At 41.8% G+C, this 19,595-nt stretch overlaps 1 protein-coding gene across 1 annotated transcript; it reads right to left on the minus strand.

Annotated features, from left to right (window-relative positions):
• Positions 1–569: 569 nt before the first annotated feature.
• LOC120721818 lies at positions 570–5,746 on the minus strand. The gene is made up of 2 exons (XM_040012449.1): positions 4,914–5,746; positions 570–1,844 (listed from the first exon to the last, which is right to left on the minus strand). Exon 2 carries the CDS (start codon positions 1,827–1,829, stop codon positions 789–791), a length of 1,041 nt encoding a protein of 346 aa, XP_039868383.1. The 5' UTR covers positions 1,830–1,844; positions 4,914–5,746; the 3' UTR covers positions 570–788.
• Positions 5,747–19,595: the final 13,849 nt, after the last annotated feature.

A 19,595-nucleotide genomic window follows, 5' to 3' on the forward strand; every position in this document is an offset into this window, starting at 1 on the left:
TTGGATGGTGGAGGTTAGGAGAGAGGGAGCAGGTGGCTGTCATCTGGTAGCTAAATACTGGAGGTGGTTATCCAATTATCCAATCCAAGGACAGGAAGAGACTCCACCCAACTACTCAGAAGGCACGCCCAGGTGTCCAACTCCTAAAAGAGAAAGGGGAAAAAACCCACAGCCATCCTCTGGTGGGAGGAGTCACGCATAAAACAAAACACTGACAACATTGGATCGTAACATTTCCCCCCACCCAAAAATCAAACATTTAACCCCAACTGAAATGTTTGATTCATGACCTAGAGAGGACATCAGCCATGACGTTCTCTAAGCCCTTTTTGTACCGGATGTCAATGTTGAAGTCCTGGAGGAGTAAGGACCAGCGCATAAGGCACTGGTTGCTGTTCTGCAGGCGACGCTGATGGCTGGACGGGCCCCTCGAGCCCTCGAGCCGGAGCAGGCCGCTGAAGCGGTCCCTCGGACCCTCCAGCGAAGACAGACGAAGGCCGGACGGGCCCCTCGGACCCTCCAGCGAAGACGGAAGGCTGAAGCGGTCCCTCGGACCCTCCAGCGAAGACAGACGAAGGCCGGACGGGCCCCTCGGACCCTCCAGCTGAATGGAAGGCTGAAGCAGTCCACCGGACCCCCCAGCGAAGACAGACGAAGGCCGGACAGGCCCCTCGGACCCTCCAGCTGAAACGGAAGGCTGAAGCGGTCCACCGGACCCTCCAGCGAAGACGGAACGCTGAAGCGGTCCCTCAGACCCTCCAGCGGAGACGGAAGGCTGAATCTGTCCCTCAGACCCTCTGGCGAAGACAGACGAAGGCCGGACGGGCCCCTCCTCCTCCAGCGGAGACGAAAGGCTGAAGGCAATCCTTGACAACCTCTTTTCTTCTCATAGCGAAAGACTTCTCCATTTTCTCATTAATTGCCCTGTCATTGTTCTTCTTCTTCATTTCCTTCAGCAAATCTAGTCTCTCCATCTCTAAGGTTTCCTCAGTCTCACCGAATGGCAGTGGTGGCAGATAGTTGACTTCAGCTTTTTTTGCCCTTTTAAAGCCTTTAAGTGAACCCTCTTCACTGGAGCATCGTCTCTTCAGTGTGTTCACCTCGAGCTCTGGAATGGCTAATTGGTGACCTCTTAACTTTGCCCTGTAGTTGCCCATTTTATACTTTATCCTCTGTTGCCAACCATATAGGCCATTAAAAGACCCTGGCTCTTTGAGGCATGGGTATTTTGCTACCAAGGCTTCAGCAACAGCTAAAATCTGGACACCAGTTGGATATGCTGTGAAGCCAAATATAGTCTCTGCAAGCTTCTCAAGAATGCTACTAGTTACGCTTGGGTTGTTCAAAAGTGTGCCATCATTTTCATAAGCTTGCTTTCCTGCTTCCAGTGCAAGGTCTATATCATAAGAGAAGTCTGGTATTTCAAACTTAAATGGCCATGGCTTAGACCTGTAGGATGGTCCACTCTCATCTGGGGAGGACAACAGGATTGTGTCGCATACAGATGAGGAGGAGCTTGCTTCTGTAGATAGTGGAACTGGAGATTCGACTTCTGACATGTCCACAGTAGTGAGACTCAAGATTACTGGTTCAGTTTTTACTACTTTGAGGTTAGCTTTATCTTGTACTTCCTCAATCGAGGTCAAAGTGAAGAACTGACCATCAAAATCCATGTCCTGGTACATAACAGTGAATGGTCCTGTAATATCAAATGTCTCTCGAAGAACATCATTGAGGTCCTGAAGTGTGCTTGGGATGCCTGCAGGTAAAAGTAGTTTGTGGACATCATCCTCCCCAAAAATTATTCGCAGTTTCGCTGAGGGTGCCATATCAACAGGAAGAAGCTGCAACAACAGAGAAGAGAAATACACAGACATTTATTCACAAGCTTCTCTCCTCACATTTCAGAAGGATAGGCAAATGTGGTGCTTTAAAGTTGTCAGGCGTCTTCCTGCAAGGGTGTATGAAGCCAAAGGATGAAAATCTTTAAGCTCTCTTTGCTCAAGTAACTGCACACTCCCTGCATTCTCCAGCTCATAACTCCTCAGGTGTTCATTGTACCATGTATTTTGTTGTCTCATGAAAAAAGTCAGTTTGTTACAAATCACCATTATCTGTAACACTTCAGAAAAGTCAGGCAGTCCTGCAGTGGAACCACAACACAACAACATTCCCACTGCATAGTTGGTGCCTAAACTGCACACATTATTGGCAACATGCACAGCTGTAACAGCAGGGAATCTGCATTTCACCAGGTCTTTTAGATCATCCTTAAGCACATCTAAAGAGACCTCTGTTGTTTTTGTGACTACAAGTGATGGTTTGACAGAATGTGATTGATGATATGCAACCATGAGCTGGTGCTTATTTGCAAGGGACAGCAAAATATTCCTGAAACAACCAATGTGTCTGACCACCTTCTTGAAAAAGCTGTGTTTGGCCTCGAATCTCATTGTCCAGAGGGCAGCTAGGGGGCTAAATTCCCGAATAAGCTGAGGATAGTGCTCAAGGAAATGGTGCTTGGGAATGAGCTTATGTTGGGGGAAAACATCAAGGAATCTGCTTCGGTGTTCTGAAATGATGCTGTCAAGATAGCAAATGCTTTCTTCAGTATGGGCTCGAGACATGACAAGGTCCACAATATCTTTCAGTGTCATCAGCATCTGCCATACAGGCTCTTGTTGGGGTACTTTTAAACCTATAATCAGAGGCAAAAGACGTAATAAGCACCAATTTTCATGTGCGTTGCCCCCTACTGATTTTCGAGTCGAACAGTTAGCAGGAATGAGATGAGGGCGATTTGTTTCATTACTCCACTTGTATGGGAAATTGGAAATGGCATCATTCAGTTCCATGAGAGAAAAATATTTTTTCTTGATCAAGTTATCAAATGCCAAAGCCAGTTCCACTGGAACAATGCCCTACAGCAGATCATGTAAAACATCTGGAGGGTAACCAGATGTAACATGAAAATGCTCAAGTTTTTCTGACAATGCACACTGTTTTTTTACACCATAACAATGAGGGTGATCTGGACTAGACACAGCTGTGTGTACATGCAGTGTATGTTGATCTTTGGTTCTTTGATGAAAAGACCCAGATCTCACTTCATTGGACTGAAACTTGGATCGCTCCCCAACACAAAACCGGCAGATGTATGACCCTGCAAAGCTTTCGACAAATCCTGCCACAGAGTGTGCCCCCAAATTATCTGCCACCACACTGACCACAGTCCCTTTAATAGCTTTCCCTAACGCTGGAACAAAAAGAAAATCTTTCTCCAAGCTTTGGATATCTGTTAACAGTGGCTCTAAAACTCGCTGGAATCCAAACTGCTTGGTGTCTTCAGCCTTACACAGAATTGCAAGGTAGATTGATGTCAATGTGGAACGTAACTGCACCGGAATGTTTCCCAACACCCAATAGACAGCTGTGACTTTGTGCTTTTTTTGAGATGTCCCAAGAGGATTACATACCTCAAAGTCATCACCGTACAGGATGAGACTCACTCTGTTCTCCTCTACAGAGAAAAACTTGTTGTTTTGATAGTGAGATCCATCACGAAATGTCTGGTACTTAAAGTCATTTTCAGTTTTTTTTTCATTTTCAAATGTGTTTTCTTGAAAAGACTTACTTAGGACCTGCACCAAGGAGGGCAATATTGGGACATACTGGAAGGTTTTGCCCTTCTTTTTTTTTTATCAAGTATGTGTTCTTCTGGTTCAACAACTGAAAAATGCTTCTTCATAAATTCTCTTCTCTTGTAATAAGTTGTGAAAGGGCCACCTGTCCCCAAGGCAGTACTTGTACTAGTAAAGATTTTTCACTAAATCTGAGATAATGGCTGGATCCAGATCACAATTATGGCTTTTCAAGGTGGACACCACCACATCTCTTAAAAGTGAACCAGATGCAGAGGTGGATACTGTATAAACTGAAGCTCATCTACTATTTCATCAATGAAATGGGACATTGAACATGCTTTCTAACTTTAAAAATAGATGGCCAAATTTCTCTTTTATATCTTGAGACAACTCCTGTGGTTCCCCATCCCAAAGCTCTAAGCTCTCTTCCACACAGGTCTCATCCTGGTCACAGGTCTCATCAATACTTCAGTTTTAAAATCCTCAAGGGTGTGTGACTGGTGTTTTCTGTGTCTATGTGTAGCAAAGGTGGAATAAATATTTGTACTGAAGTTGCAGTTTTTGAAGACACATGCAACTACTTCAAACTTCCTTAAGTGGTTGTTAAGATTACGGGGCGACCGTGGCTCAGGGGGTTGGGAATCGCATCTGTAACCGGAAGGTCGCCGGTTCGATCCCTGGCCTCTCTGTCCTGGTCGTTGTGTCCTTGGGCAAGACACTTTACCCTACTTGCCTACTGGTGTTGGCCAGTGGGGCCGATGGCGCGATATGGCAGCCTCTTAGCTCAAAATACTGCTTCTCTGAATTAAAAAAAAAACAGAGCAGCAAAGTAGACAAGTAAATGAAAGAGGTCCACTTTGTGTGACCATCTTCACATGGTGTCGAGACAAATGGGTCTTAAGGGCGTTAAATGTTTTAAACGAGCAAGGGCAATCAGTGTAAAGACAAGGGACTGACTGGCTGTGACCACCATTTCCATGCTTTAGTCTGTAGTGTTTTAGCAATCCCAACCTCTTCTCTGACTCAAAGCTACATATCTTACACATCCATCTCATGTTGTGGCACCTTAAACAGACAAATTGACCATCTCAAAATTAAACCAAACTGCTACGCAAAGAAATCCTAGCTATGTTCTCCCCACTAAAAAGGTCATAAAAGCAGTGAAAATTTAGTTTTTACAGAATAAAATGTGGGCAGGAACCAATTGGATGAAAAGCTTCAGTGCTTCATGAAGCTTCATCTGCCCATCACTAGTAAACATTTACTCACCAAGTCAGTGTCAGGTAAAGATCCACAGCAATGACAACAATAATATCGTTAGCTGAAGCTTCTCCAGGTTTGCTCAACATATTCCATAACAAATGCTGGCACCATGAACATGTGAACTGATCCGTGCTAGGGGGGAGGACGGTAGTGACGTGGCATTTTCAAACCACGTCGTTTCATCCTTCCGCACTGAGAAGCAAAACTTCCAGCTTACTTAGTTTTTCTAAGTTAAGACAACTCAAATAAATTGAGTTGATCAGCGTTTTTGTATAAAAAGTACTGGTAACTTACTTAAATTGAGTTCTAATAACAAATTGATAAAAATTGAGTTCAGCCTACTTAATATTTTTATTAAACACAATATTAGATTTTACAGTGTGTGTAATCAGTAGCTTTGAAACACAGTCTGACAGTGAGACATCAATCAAATGTGCAATGACAAAAAGACAGCATTTATTTGTTTGTACAAGGTTAATGACTTGTACCACAGATCAACTGTGCAAATACTATAAGAGAAGGTGTGTGTGTGTGCGTGTGTGCATTTCATTATGGCTAAATGAGAAAGACAAGGTATGTTGTGTTTGTTTTTTACCATGGTTGTGGATATAGGCCAGTTTACGGTGATTAGTATATTGATAGCACATCAGAAACAGAACAGTTAAGACATTCGTGTTTCAGACAAATTGTAACTGTAAGCTTGGAAACAACATTAGTTTCTTAGGTTTAGTTTTGTAAATGTGAAACATTTTGTTTCATGTCAGAAATCTCAAGCTGTTTATTTGAAAAGTTATTGTGCTGCCACTGCTGGGGTGCAGTAGCTCCACCACCCCACTAGGGGGAGGAAGCGGGTTTGTGTACTCCTTTTGAAGAACTGTTTATCTATCTGCCAAACTGGGCACCAACGTACAGGGAGGGCAGAACAGTTATTAACATGTTAATATTTGATTTGAGAAATCCTACAGCATGCACATTAAAGTGAAATAGAACAGTTGTTTTTTTTTAAACTGCTAATACAGCTAATACAGTAATAAGTTCATTTTAAAAAGTCAGAGACTGAGCAGTGTCCATCAACACATATTAAAATGAATAAACTCAATTGTGCATGAGGTGTGACAGCCTGTCTGCTTATTGAAATTATTAGTCTGTTGAAATTGTAATTACGCCAACAATCACATTTGGGTGTGATGACATTTTTCCATTTGTCGCCCGTCAAAACACACTTGGTAAAAATGTGTGGGTGTGCCAGACACTCAACATGCATTTTTCATCTTAAAGAGATATGTACTGATGGAGGCTTCCTGTTTCGTTATTAGTCTTTTACTGAAGCCACTCTGAAAAATAGGCTGAGAATGTGGGATCAATGGCATGTAGTTGACGTAGACCATGTGCTTTACGGCACTTATGTATCTGTTGCCATAGAAAATAATAATATAATAATAGTAATAAATAGTATTTGTTTATCTATCAAAATATTGTCATAAATGTTTAGAATTAGTTCCTCAAATGCTGTTTTCAATCATTTTCCCCTCATACTTTTAATATTTCACAAGAATTCTTTTTCATATGTTTTCCATTCCAGTAGTTTAAGTGGTTTTAAATAAAGTGTACATGTAGCCATGTTGCCAATAACACGTTTCTTTGTAGAAAATTTAATTATATTTCAGCTGTCCCTAAATAACATGCTAAACAGTGAGGAGTTAATCTGAGTGGATTAGGAATGGTGTGAAACCAATGTGGTAGATGCCATTCAACGTCATGATTGTTTACTGGTATTAAGCTATTTCACAAGAAAAAACCCATATTTTTTTATAAACAATAATGAAAGTGACGCACACATATCTGCTTGATTCTAAAAATAAATGTGAAAGCCACTTACATAATATACTAGATCTCAAACATTATTCATGGATAAATAGTGCTTGTTAATAAAGTATTATCAGTTTTATTAAGACAAAAGGCCTTTCTTCTTTATGTTTGTTCAAGTGTTTATGGTATTCAATCATTCCTGAGCCTTATTGTTAGGTAGTTTATGTGAGCTTTGATTGGTGATACCATAATTTCTCTATTGCTTGGCGAAATTATGGAGAAATATCTCATTGTGGTTCAGTCACTGAACCATAATGAGGTTCAGTGACTCAGTCTGCAAAAGTGGAACAGATTCCATCAAATACTGAAGATACAAATCAAGAAAAGAGTTTTTCCGGCAGGTCTGGCTGAGCTGTAATCTTTGCAGATCAACTGATCTTGGTGTTGGCCAACATTGCATTTAACACATTTAAGCTGTGTTGTGGAAGTTTTCCATTAAATAAAGTCTGCAGACAAGTGGTGAGAGGTTGCTAACATTCTTTAATAAAAACACAAAGAACAGAAAACCAAGCTTGGTGGAGAGCCTGCATGATCGCGGGCTGACTGTCTGCTGGCAGACGGTCAGCAGAGTCTCACCTTGAGCCTAACATGGCTCTCAGTTAAATACCTCCTTCAGGAACAAAAGGCAGTACACAGCTGTTTCACACCTTAAGGTTCACACTCCCTTGCTACCTCCCAGAGTCCCTGAAGAGACAAAAGATTCTTCCTGTGGAGTTGTCTGCTTCACCCAACTTCCAGACCCCCACCATCTGTCTTACTGTATGAGTGTGAGACATGTTAAAACCCAGTGGCACCAAGGCATAATACAATAAAATAATGTGATTAATACATAAATAAAAGAAATTCCTATACAGCTGCATCAGTTCAAATGTTTTCAGTCCCATTGCAAGGTATATAAAATCCAGCACCTAGCCATCCAGTCTGTCTTTAAAAGATATTTGTGAAGAATGGGTCATTCTAGAGAGCTCATTCAATTTGAGCATGGTACAGTAATATGATGCCACCTTTGCAACGTGTCAGTTTGTCAAATTTCTTCCTTCCTAGATTTTACACAATCAACCGTAAGTGGTGTTATGGCAAAGTGGAAGATTTTAGGAAGCACAGCAACTCAGCTACAAAGCGACAGATCATCTAAAGTTGCATAGGGTGGTTTTCTAGTGCTGAGGCATAGTGCACGAAGATCACAAATGCTCTGCTGACTCAATAACCACATTTCCAGCTATGATAACTGTGGAGTAGTTACAGTCTTTTGGAAGTTATATACAGTATCTAGCCACACATGGTTATATGTAAATCTAATTTCCAGATTTTAGATAAGTCTCCTGGACTTACTTGCTTCATTCATTAACTGTGCATAAATTACCTCAAAATATTTGAGGATCACTGCTGCTAGTTAAGTGTACTGCTGTTTTCAATGCCGTATTATTGTCCTACTCAACTCTCTGAGTCTGCCATATTCAGGAATTTGACGAAATATTATACACAAAACCAATTCTTCTCTGAAAACGAGCCACTGAATATCATTCAGTTTCTAACTGACAATATCTTGAAAGAACAGGAGATACAGTCGTATGGCTTTACACTTGAGTCTTTTAAAAGTTGCCACTGGTTTTTGGACTGCAATTGTGTTCATCATGATGAAATATCTATGTTCTCTCCCCAGATCACAGTTGCACTGCAACGCTTGTTTAATAAATGGTGGATGGTTTAATTCTTGTGTGAATGGGTGTGAATGTGACATGATGTATTAAGCGCTTTGAGTACTCCAGGAGAGTAGAAAAACACTACATAAGAATACGTTCATTTACATCCATCCATCCATCCATTCGCTTCCGCTTATCCTTTTTCAGGGTCGCGGGGGGCGCTGGAGCCTATCCCAGCTGTCATAGGGCGAGAGGCAGGGTACACCCTGGACAGGTCGCCAGTCTGTCGCAGGGCCGTTCATTTACATGTTCCTAATAAAAAAAATTACCCTGAAAATGTAATGGAGAGGTATTTGCAGAAAAATATGCAAGTATCAAATCTAATGATACTTCTCATGTAACATCTTTTTTCAGCCAAAAGCAATTTTTTGTATTTTTATCTAAGTCTTAGTTTTGTGCGATTTTACTTTTCTATTTGCAATATTAAGTGGTCTCTGATAATAAGAGTTTCATTGTAATGTGCCATTGTTACCTGTATATGACAAGTGAAACTTGAGGAGGAGTTGGCGTTGTGAGCGACCAGTGCACTTCTGCCTGCAGTGTCCACTGATGAAAATCAGGCAGGTTTTCCATGTCAACTGCCCCTCAACACCTTCCCTTGGTTCAGGAGGTATGTAGAGTGTTCCAGTAAGATACTGAGGTATCTAGTAAACGCAAAGGTATCTATATATACTCCCAGGTTTGATGGACGCCAAGTTTTGGTGGATCATAATTTACCAAACTCTGGTTTGAAGAGAGGCATTATTGGAGGATTAAGGCAATGAGAATAGAATTAAGGGCACCTGACGCATTCTTTAATTCTGGGGACACATTGGCTGGGGTTTAATAACTTCTTGGGGCAATGTGTGGGGACATGTAGTGACTATGTTGTAAACAGTGGTGATGCAAGGTCATCTGACTTGGGAGGGCGAGACAGCAGCACCTCCAGCGATTCACTTCACAGGAGATTTCCCACTAAAGCAGTCTCATGATAGCACTCTACACTCAGCCTTTGACCAAGTGATAAAGTGCACCCTAACGTAGCGCTGACATAACCTCATTTTGGTTCATTAGACACAGTGAGTTATGACACTCATCAAAAAGAAACACACTCAGTTGTTGTTGCCAAAAAGATGCTGAGAAATTATTTTTAACCCCATGGCGGGACATATGGAATATGAGAAAAAACATACTGGTGTGTGTCCTGCACAGACTATCACGTGCAGGACACACACCAGTGTTAACCAGCCAGCTATTCCAGAAGCACCTTTTCACCCATTACCATCAATGGAGATCCTGTTTGAGTGCATTTACCTTGGGCCATTTCACTGGAGTGCACACGGCTATAACCTTGTATTAGTTCTGATGGATTATGGAATGCAATGGTTTTTTATGTCATCTCCTGAGTCAGCATCTCAAAATAGGGGCACATTATTCATGTCTTGCACACTAATAATAATGGATTGGATTTATATAGCACTTTTCAAGGCACCCAAAGCGCTTTACAATGCCACTATTCATTCACTCTCACATTCATACACTGGTGAAGGCAGCTACAGTTGTAGCCACAGCTGCCCTGGGGCAGACTGACAGAAGCGAGGCTGCCATATCGCGCCATCGGCCCCTCTGGCCAACACCAGTAGGGTAAAGTGTCTTGCCCAGGGACACAACGACCAGGACAGAGAGCCCAGGGATTGAACCGGCGACCTTCCGGTTACAGATGCGATTCCCAACCCCCCACGGTCGCCCAACATGAGCTGTACAAATTGCTGGCCATTAAATCAGTATGGACAACCCAGAGAATGATAGATTGTTGTAGCAGCTGAACAAGACTTCCAAGTTCATGACCTGTGAGTTCATTAGCGAAAAGCAAAATCTAGAGATGTCCCATTTGTTAAATATTACAATTTTGTAGTAGGATGCGGCGTTAACGCGGTCCTCACAATTAACGTGATTAAAAAATTTTGACGCTCTCGACCAATCTGGAGCGCAGAATGGACAAACTTTGGATAAACTGCCCAAAATGATTTAACAGAGACATTTCAGGGAGTCAGTCTGGGTTCATTGTTAATTGCGTTAGTTGTGATTACAGCGTTAGCACATTTAAGCCGCATTAACGCTGAGTAACCCTCATACAATCTGTGTTAACTTGTTAACACGAATTAACTATAAAATATATTACTCACAAAAGTTCTGTATTACATGGTACAGTAAAAAAAAGTCTTTATAAACTCATACTCTCTAATAAACAAAGATGTGTGCTTCCTTTGATCATGTCACATATCTTCTTTTCACTCTACTAGAATTCAGTCTGGCATGATGCCTATGAATAACTCAGGTCATAAGCAAAAACAAGGGAGAGGCTGTTATCCTGAGCCAAGAAACTTTCAGGCTGACTGCTTGACAAAGTGAATCCTGTGACATGACATTGTCCATCATTATTGAAGTCACAACCTGCTACTGTTTTAAAACAAATAATTTGAAAATAGAGTTTATTGTTTTAGAATAAATACTTTCCCTAACTTTTTAAACTAATGCAAATGAATTTTTTTTTTCCATATCATTTTAAAATAGTCATTCATATTTTTTTCATTAAGAATTATAAAGGTGAGTAATAAAACAAATCTTTTGCATTTTTGTATAATTTCCCTTTACTGAGAATTTACGCTTCAAAAAATCTGTACTGTAAGTTGGCGGGGGCTCCAAACAAGCCGAACAGTACGAAGTGGAGAAAGATGTTTTTTCCTTGGACTTTGCAGATAATGGAATCTGCTAGTTGCCCTGTCCTCCACTCATAACCCTACACGTCTGTCGCCACTGCCATGACAGGTAGTGCCTAACTGGTCCAGAAGCTCGTCGACCCGGGGCTTGGGGTAAGCATCAAACCATGGCATCTTATTCACCTTGTGATAACCAACACAGAATCGTATAGATCCATCTTTCTTCATGATCAGAAGTATGGGGCTAAACCACACACTGTGCGACTCTTCTATTACTCCCAGCTTCAGCATCTCAGCCAATTCCCCCTGAACTACTTGTCGTTTATGTTCAGGCAGCCTGTAGGGCCATGAACGCACCGTGAACACATGACCCTACGCTGTGTTCACTGCATTATTCCATGTTTGGCACTGATCACCACCTGCACTCATGTATATATCATGTATATATCTATCTACTTAGCACTTTTAATTCTTATTCTTATTTTTATTTTCATGTCTATTTAAGCGTAATTTATGACAGTATGTTTGCACTGAAGCACCGCAGCAATTTCCTAATGTTGTAAACCTGCTCAACATTTGGCAATAAAACCCTTTCTGATTCTGATTCTGATGCTTGTCACGCATGACGTTGTCTACTGACCAGGGCACATCGTTCATGTCTTGCACGCTAAAAGGGCTCTATGAATTACTGGGCATTTGCAGTGTGCTTCGCATAGAGAATTCCCAGGCTGTAAAGAGACTAATATGATCTGTCAAACACTCTCTATATTGGTTAGAAACATGTGGGCTGCATTAATCTCTGTAGTTACGTCATCCAAGTTGCCCAACAATCAAACTGGAGGGGAGGCTGGAATGTTACATTTCAGACACTTTTATGAGTCTTCACATATCCAGCACCAAAACCTCTGTGCTGGTGGACATTACCAAAGAGCATGGATGTAATTGTCAGGTGTATTGTTATAAGTTTATTTTGTGACCCAGAAAGAGTAATATTTCAAACTCCGCCACTCAGTGCTCCTCCGCCACTGCCTCGTTTGAGTTTTGGATGAAATGGATTCTGGGATATTGCATTTTGTCTTTTTTTTTTTTTTTATTATTCTTTCTTTTCTTTTTTTCCCCTCTTTTTTAAAGCGAAATTCATCATTAGTGCCATGCTGTATAAATTTAGCCAAATTTGAAAACTCTACAGTATCTTTAAGTCATTATAGCTAATGAGGCCATGCATTTGTTTTGTTTTACTTTCTACTTTTATTTCAAATTAGTTTATATGGAATCTTATTTCCCCACTGAAAAAATATTTTTTGCTTTAATAACCATTAATACCTAGAAAATTTGAGACATCAATTTTTTTAATGGCCTAAACAAGCTTCCGTAAACTATGTAATGTAGGATGGACACGCTGAAACATCTCTGTGGTGTCAACTTGAATCCATACGTTCAGTTAACATTTCAAAAAGGAAAAACCAATGCCAATAAGTCTGCTGTGGACTTTCACAAATACATTCATTCTCACAATCTGTATCAGATTTGGCCCTTAACAATATACAGTATTGTAGTCTCATTGTGATTCATTTGATGGGCATGTTTACGCTCCACAGGGGGAAAAAATGTATAGTGTAGACCAGCAGTCACTGGACTGTTTCCTCTGAACACTTTGTTCTGTGAAAAATAATGAGCTACTGATTTTGTCTTTTGGCATTTTTATGTAATTCCTGTGGGAAACCTATGAAATATGAGCTTGTCACACACAGCTTAGTTGAAAGACAGGTTGAAACAACAAACACTTGATATCATGCTTTGTACAGGAAGCAATTAAGCATCCAAGACTAGTAACGTGGGTTTTTTTGGGGGTTTTTTTTGTTTTTTTGTTTTTTTTGCCTGTCCCGTTTGGCTCTTTTGCCATCAGAATTATTGTCTAAAGGCAAAGAAAGATGCCCAACGGATTTACTTTACCAAATTAACCATCCCAGCCTTGCCGTAATGGTCCATTTGATTCACCTTTTATTGTTTATTTTATTTTCACTTGCTGAATACGGGACAGACTTGACTGGGGGAAAGAAGTGGAGAAAGAAAGAGGGAAAGAGAAACAGCTGAGAAGAGGGGAGGGGGGCAAAAGACAAAAACCAACAGAATGGGCAGAAAAAAAAAAGAAAAAGAAAATGCAAATATCGATCACCTGGATCACCTGTTGAGAAAGAAAAAAGAAAACAAGCAGAAGAGAACAAGAGTAATAGAATAAACAACATCACAATGATATATGGGAATATGACAGTAAATACTAAATATTAATGGATTGGATTTATATAGCGCTTTTCAAGGCACCCAAAGTGCTTTACAATGCCACTATTCATTCACTCTCACACACTGGTGAAGGCAGCTACAGTTGTAGCCACAGCTGCCCTGGGGCAGACTGACAGAAGCGAGGCTGCCATATCGCGCCATCGGCGCTTCTGGCCAACACCAGTAGGCAAGTAGGGTAAGGACACAACGACCAGGACAGAGAGCCCTGGGATCGAACCGGCGACCTTCCGGTTACAGATGCGATTCCCAACCCCCTGAGCCACGGTCTCCCACAAACATTATTGTGCAGCACATAAGATCAACAGAACACAGTGTGCTTTGAGGTAGGAGCCAAAAAGGGTGTAGTTTGTGGGTGTGATCACCCGTGTGTACACCTGTGAGCATGGACACGCTTGCTTTATTTAAAAGGTTCCTCCATGTAATGATCTGCTAGAGGGTGGGGGGGCACAGCCCCGTCCTACAGGGCATGAAGCAGGTATGAAGGAGATCAAAACTCCAGACATCCAGAGGCCCCCAGAACACAAGAGACCAAGGAAGACCAACAGAGGGGCAGCCGCGCCACTGTCCCAGAAAGAGCTGAGGAGAGTCCCAGATGAGGGCTCACTCAGCAGCCGCGGAGCAGAAGCCAGGGGGAGTTGCAGTGACGCGCCCTTGAGCTCCGCCGGCAGCCAGCCGTGCCTGAGTGACCGAGCCCCAGGCCGAGAGGCCGGTGGCACCCCACCTCCGAAGTGGCCCGAGCGAGCCCCAGGCTCCAGGCCCCGATAAGCGGCCGCCAAGGAGTGAGCCGGTGTGTACCTGGACGCCCATCCCCAGACACAAAGAACCACCAACGCACCGACACCTGAGGGAGTCCGCCACTGGCAGGGGAAGTGGTGGTGGGGGGAGATAGGCCTCCAAACCTTGGAGGGCCTGAGATGTCCCCAGAGAGGTGGCGTCTGATACCCAACCTGACATATAGACACAGACATACAGGCACACACAGATACTCAACACTCAACCAACGTGGAGACAGACATAAAGAGACGCTGTACACACAATCACACTCCCCAAGCGTACTCTACGAACTGGGTCTAGGTACCCTTGCCCCTGGAGGGGGGAACTGCACCCAGACCCAGGTGGTGTTACCCTTTTCCCTGCGGTGGGGAGAGGCAGACCGCCCCGACTCCACAGCAGCAGGGAGGCCCCACACTCCTGACCGCAGTCGGACGGCCAACTCCTCCTCCTAGCCCCCCTGCTCCAGCAGGCCGCAGAGAATGGGGGTGAGAGAAGACTCCAAACCTCCCTCCACCCACTCATTGTAGTGTTGATGCATGTGTGTTCTAAGGTGCATTTAAAACCCAGGAGGGCATGGAGCTACCTGCCAGAGAGCAGCAGGTAAGCGCATAGTCCCTCCTGCTAGCCCTCAATGTCTACGTGTATTTAAAATTGAGAGGTGGGCAACGACGCCAGGGGTGGGGTGTACACCCTGATGGTCTTTTGGAGTCCGTGTATCGTGCCCACCCCCAAGATCCTATATGTATGTGTAATGAGAGTGTGAGTAATGTGAATGTCTAAGTTGTGGGATAAAATTGAGGCAGAGGCAGCCAGGAGGGGACGGGGGACGGGGGGTAGCCTCCTCTGCACCCTGGTGACATACCCCTACTCCAAGGCCCTGCATGTGTGGGTGGTTGTGGTGGAGAGGGAAGAGGGAGGCAGCTGGAGATGGGGAGGGAAGGAAGGGAGGGGCAAGTGACCCCTCCCTGGGGCCAGCTCCCCCGCTGACCCCAGTAGGCACCCCCATACTCATCGACTCGCCAGGGAAAAGGGGCCCAGGCCCATCCAGACCGGGGCTCAGTGCAGCAGCGCCTCCCGGCCCCACAGAGCCCGGGACAGTCCACCCAACCCCACCACAGAGAAAACTGCACCCACCCCACCATCCACTCATTTTCCAGACTACATAAGACAATAGACGGCCAGGCTGAGATCTTCCTCCACCTCTCTTGTATCTCCCCCTCCTGCAGAGAGAGTTCCTGAAGAGCGGAAAGCTCCTGCAAGATGTGACAATCTTCCCCACCAGTTGAAGAGCCCCCCAGGTGGCTCGATGCACCGGCGGCACCCTGCTCCAGGGCTGGGCCCCCATGCACCCACCCGCCCACAACCCCGGCAACACACCAACCAGGACCCAAGCCCCCGAGGCCCGGCCAGGGCCCCAGCCCAGAGACGGAGCGCCCCCAGAACCTCATGCCCATCCTGGACCCATTTTGTCATTTCAAGCTGATTGGAGACCAAAACAGGCAATCAGATTTTTTTTGCATCCAAGTCCGTGACTGGCTGGTTTTCTGGCACAAATATTACAGTGTACAGAAAGAGTTGAGCGCGCATGGGCAGAAATATTGAGAGCGCAAGCAACACATTGTGAGTAACCACAAATGCAAAAACTGAGCGAGAGGGGCTGCTATTGTGTGTGTGTGTGTGTGTGTGGATAATATCAAACACTGAAATACATTTTTTGCACGCAGCAATGGATTTTGTTCACTCAAATATAGCTTTTCTTCGCTCACAATAAATTTCTCCTCAAAATGCAACACTTGCACCTGCAATTTTTTTTTTTTACGTGCGCTCAGAATAGTGGCAAAAAACCCCCCGCCATATTGGAGAAGCGCAGACAGAGGAGAGCTTAAGTTTGACCAGGTACCAAAACAAAAATAAAATTTGTTTTTAACTCTATGAGTCTTGGCACACTGATCTCTCAAGGAATGAGGATATATGGCAAGGAAAAAAATGTTGATGTCTGGCTGACAGCTTTTAATTAAGAAGGCGTGTACCTGATACATTCCTTAAGCTCCACTCACAAGTAGCTTAAAAGAATGTGAAACACTTGTTTTTGTTTCCCATTACAAGATAACGGCTTTAACTGTAATTACTGCACAACAAGGTAACAAATGCTCTGACTTGATCTCTTTATATTATCCTTTTAGGTATTTTCCTCCTCTAACATTACTGTCAATAGTAACTTCCTGGTTTTAATCTTCTAATGGAATGCAAATAGTTACAAAACTGAATTCATTTCCTTCCATGAAAATTCCCTCTGCAAATGTCTAAACTCCGCTCACCTTCCAACATCTCAGTTTGTTAAACTCTCAGGACATACAGTTAGGTCCATAATTTGTTGACCAAAATATTATTATATAATATTAACAAAAAATTAAAATGTATTTGAAGTATAGACTTTCAGGATTAAAGAAAATGACATTTAAGAAAATGTTGCATTATCGATTTTTTTTTTTTTTTTGGACATTGTACACCAATTTTAGACACTAAATTGTAATTGGAAAATTAACTAACAAGCACTTTCAGGACCTAATAAGGACTGCCCCCTTGTTTCATGAAAAATGAATCAGACATAATATTCTTAACTACATTCAAAGTAAATTCAATGAATGTATCACTTTTCAAGTTTAAATATGAGACTGGAAGAGATGTCAGTGCACGAGATGAAGTCATGCATCATACACCATAAGCCAAAACTTATGGTGTATGTTAAAAGGAGGGGATTCGCTGACCAGCTAAGCAACACGTAAAGGCCTGAAAGACCACCGAAGGGCATGTAGTTTTTTTGGGGAAAAAAATAAAACTTTGTAACATCTAATTGTGTAGCACAGTGGTGCAGTGGCTAGACTGCCTACCTGAGCAATTGTAATAAGTGAAAAGTGCTAGTTATTGAGTGTCTGGACTGCGTTGGCATCTCCAGTGTTAATGAGATGGAGGTTCTGGTTTAAGAGATTTACTTGCTGCCTTCAACTCAGTGTACAAACTATTATTTTAAGTAGATTAATAAGGGAATTAAAACTAGATGTCATGTAGCTTGATAATTGAACATTGAGACAAGTCCTGCCCTTTCTCATAAACCTAATCTTGTGTAAGGTTTTATATTCTGTAATTAAACCAATGCAAGGTAACTAGAGAACTATATAAACTGGCACAAGTCCCTTGCAACTGATTGTCGCTGCATACCTACTTTTAATAAACGCCGCTTAGACTGAAGAGTACAAAAGGCTTGTTTCATTGTTTCATTACGTGTTTCTTTAACTAGAACTTTTATTTGCATTGTTTGGTAGTCTAGGTTAACTTTCACTAATCACATGCTCTTATCCACTGCCTGGTTAATGCTTATGATATTTTAACTTCTATTTTAATGGGTGTTGAGTTGGATTTTTTCTTTGTTTGTTTATTTCCAATAATGTTTAATATGTTTACACTTTGTCTGGTTTTATTTGCTTAAAAAAATTCAAATTGTTAAAGTCTGTCATGGAAAATGTCATATTCCAGGCCAGCTGGAAATTCAGGAGCAATTCATAATAATTCACTGAATTATTATTAAACTTAATTATTAATTCCAGAAGCAGAAAAAGACACATCAAAACACAGGGTGAATGTCAGACAATGGTGCTAAGCTTAAAGGTTTGCAAAGTCATTTACTACAAATCTTAAACACAGAGATGCACACATGCATGCACAAGAACACATACACATGAACACAAACCTAATCTACCTTACACAAGAAATACAATGCTGTCAGAACACTTTTTGGTTCCTCTTACTATCAAAAAGACATCCAAGAAGACAGAGTAAAGGGTATTTTATTTCATGCCTTTAGCTTGTATGTATACCTTACTTTACTTGACCTACTTGACTTGATGATGCATGTTTTCTTTAAAAAAAAATGTCATTTTCATATGATTTGTAATTGTAATAAGAGGATTGAGCTTTTGTTCACAACTATTCAAACACTCCAGTTTTTAAAATGAGCAATTCATTTTAAAAGACGTTTGTTTTTTTCTCTTGAATACTTCTTCTTTTCATTGGTATCTATTCATAGATGTCTTCTTAAACAGATGCATGTCACGTTCCTCAAGTTTTACTCATGAATCATTTAAAAATGTCAACATCTACTTATACTTCAATTTCATAGAACAGTTTCATTCTACCATGACCAGGAGCAAGGGGATCGGATGATACCAAAGTTTAACCTATGTTTCCACCTATGTTTTAATCTCAGTTGCAATGTTGACTTCCTACTAGTCTGGGTGAGTTCCTAGCTACAAGGTTTATTCATGCCAGGACATGAATAAACATTGAAGCAATGAACAAATACAGATGCAATGAATCCATTTTTCTTGTAGGAGACACACCTAACTCAGGACAGTGAGTTATGATGTGTTCATTGCTACAAGGTTTATTCATGCCAGGACTTGAATAAACCTTGAAGCAATGAACACATACAGATGCAATGAATCCATTTTTCTTGTAGGAGACACACCTAACTCAGGACAGTGAGTTATGATGTGTTTATAAAGACATTTTAATGAACAGGAATGAAGAACAACGTAAAGGTGAAAGCCATGCCATGGTGAAATAATTTTATGTTAAGTTTAGATCTATACTTTTCTTCAAGTTTTTGATCCAAACATTTGCACATTACCAGGAACGAAAATGTGCTGGTATGCTGTGCATTCCTTGTGCGTTTCCTTCTCAGAAAGATACGGTATGTACTGGTGGAGGCTGGTGTGTTTTAGCTTTTTAATGAAGCCACTTTGAAAAGCACTTGGGGAATGTGGCCTCAGTGGCATGCACATTGACGCAGACAATGACCTTTACTTTTCTGTTTAGCTTACCACTGAAAATGTTCCACTTTTATAAATATTTCTTTGCTTACAGAAATGTTTAGTTTGGATCTGAAAAATGTTTTCTTCAAAATTTCCCTCATATTTTTATTATTTTCTTTTTTAATCTCTCTCTCTCTCTCTCTCCTTGTATGGGGTTATGTCTGTATGTATGTCATTTGACTACATGAATGTAGTCAAATGACAAATGAGTTATGTCACACGAAGAAGCCACACCTTGTTTTATAAATAGCAATGAAAATGACGCACATGTACCTCCTCAGTTCTACAAGTAAATTTGAAAACATCAGCTTACATAACAAACTAGATCTCAAACATCATTCATAGATAAGTAGTGCCTATTAATAAAGGATGATTAGTTTTATTCAGACAAAGGGTTTCATTATGTTTTCTTTGTTTAAGTGTTTATGCTATTTAATCACACCAGAGCCCTATTGTTAAGTTGTTTATGTG

This window comes from Simochromis diagramma, unplaced genomic scaffold (assembly GCF_900408965.1).
Source record: "Simochromis diagramma unplaced genomic scaffold, fSimDia1.1 OVJJ01000604.1, whole genome shotgun sequence".
NCBI lineage: Eukaryota > Metazoa > Chordata > Actinopteri > Cichliformes > Cichlidae > Simochromis > Simochromis diagramma.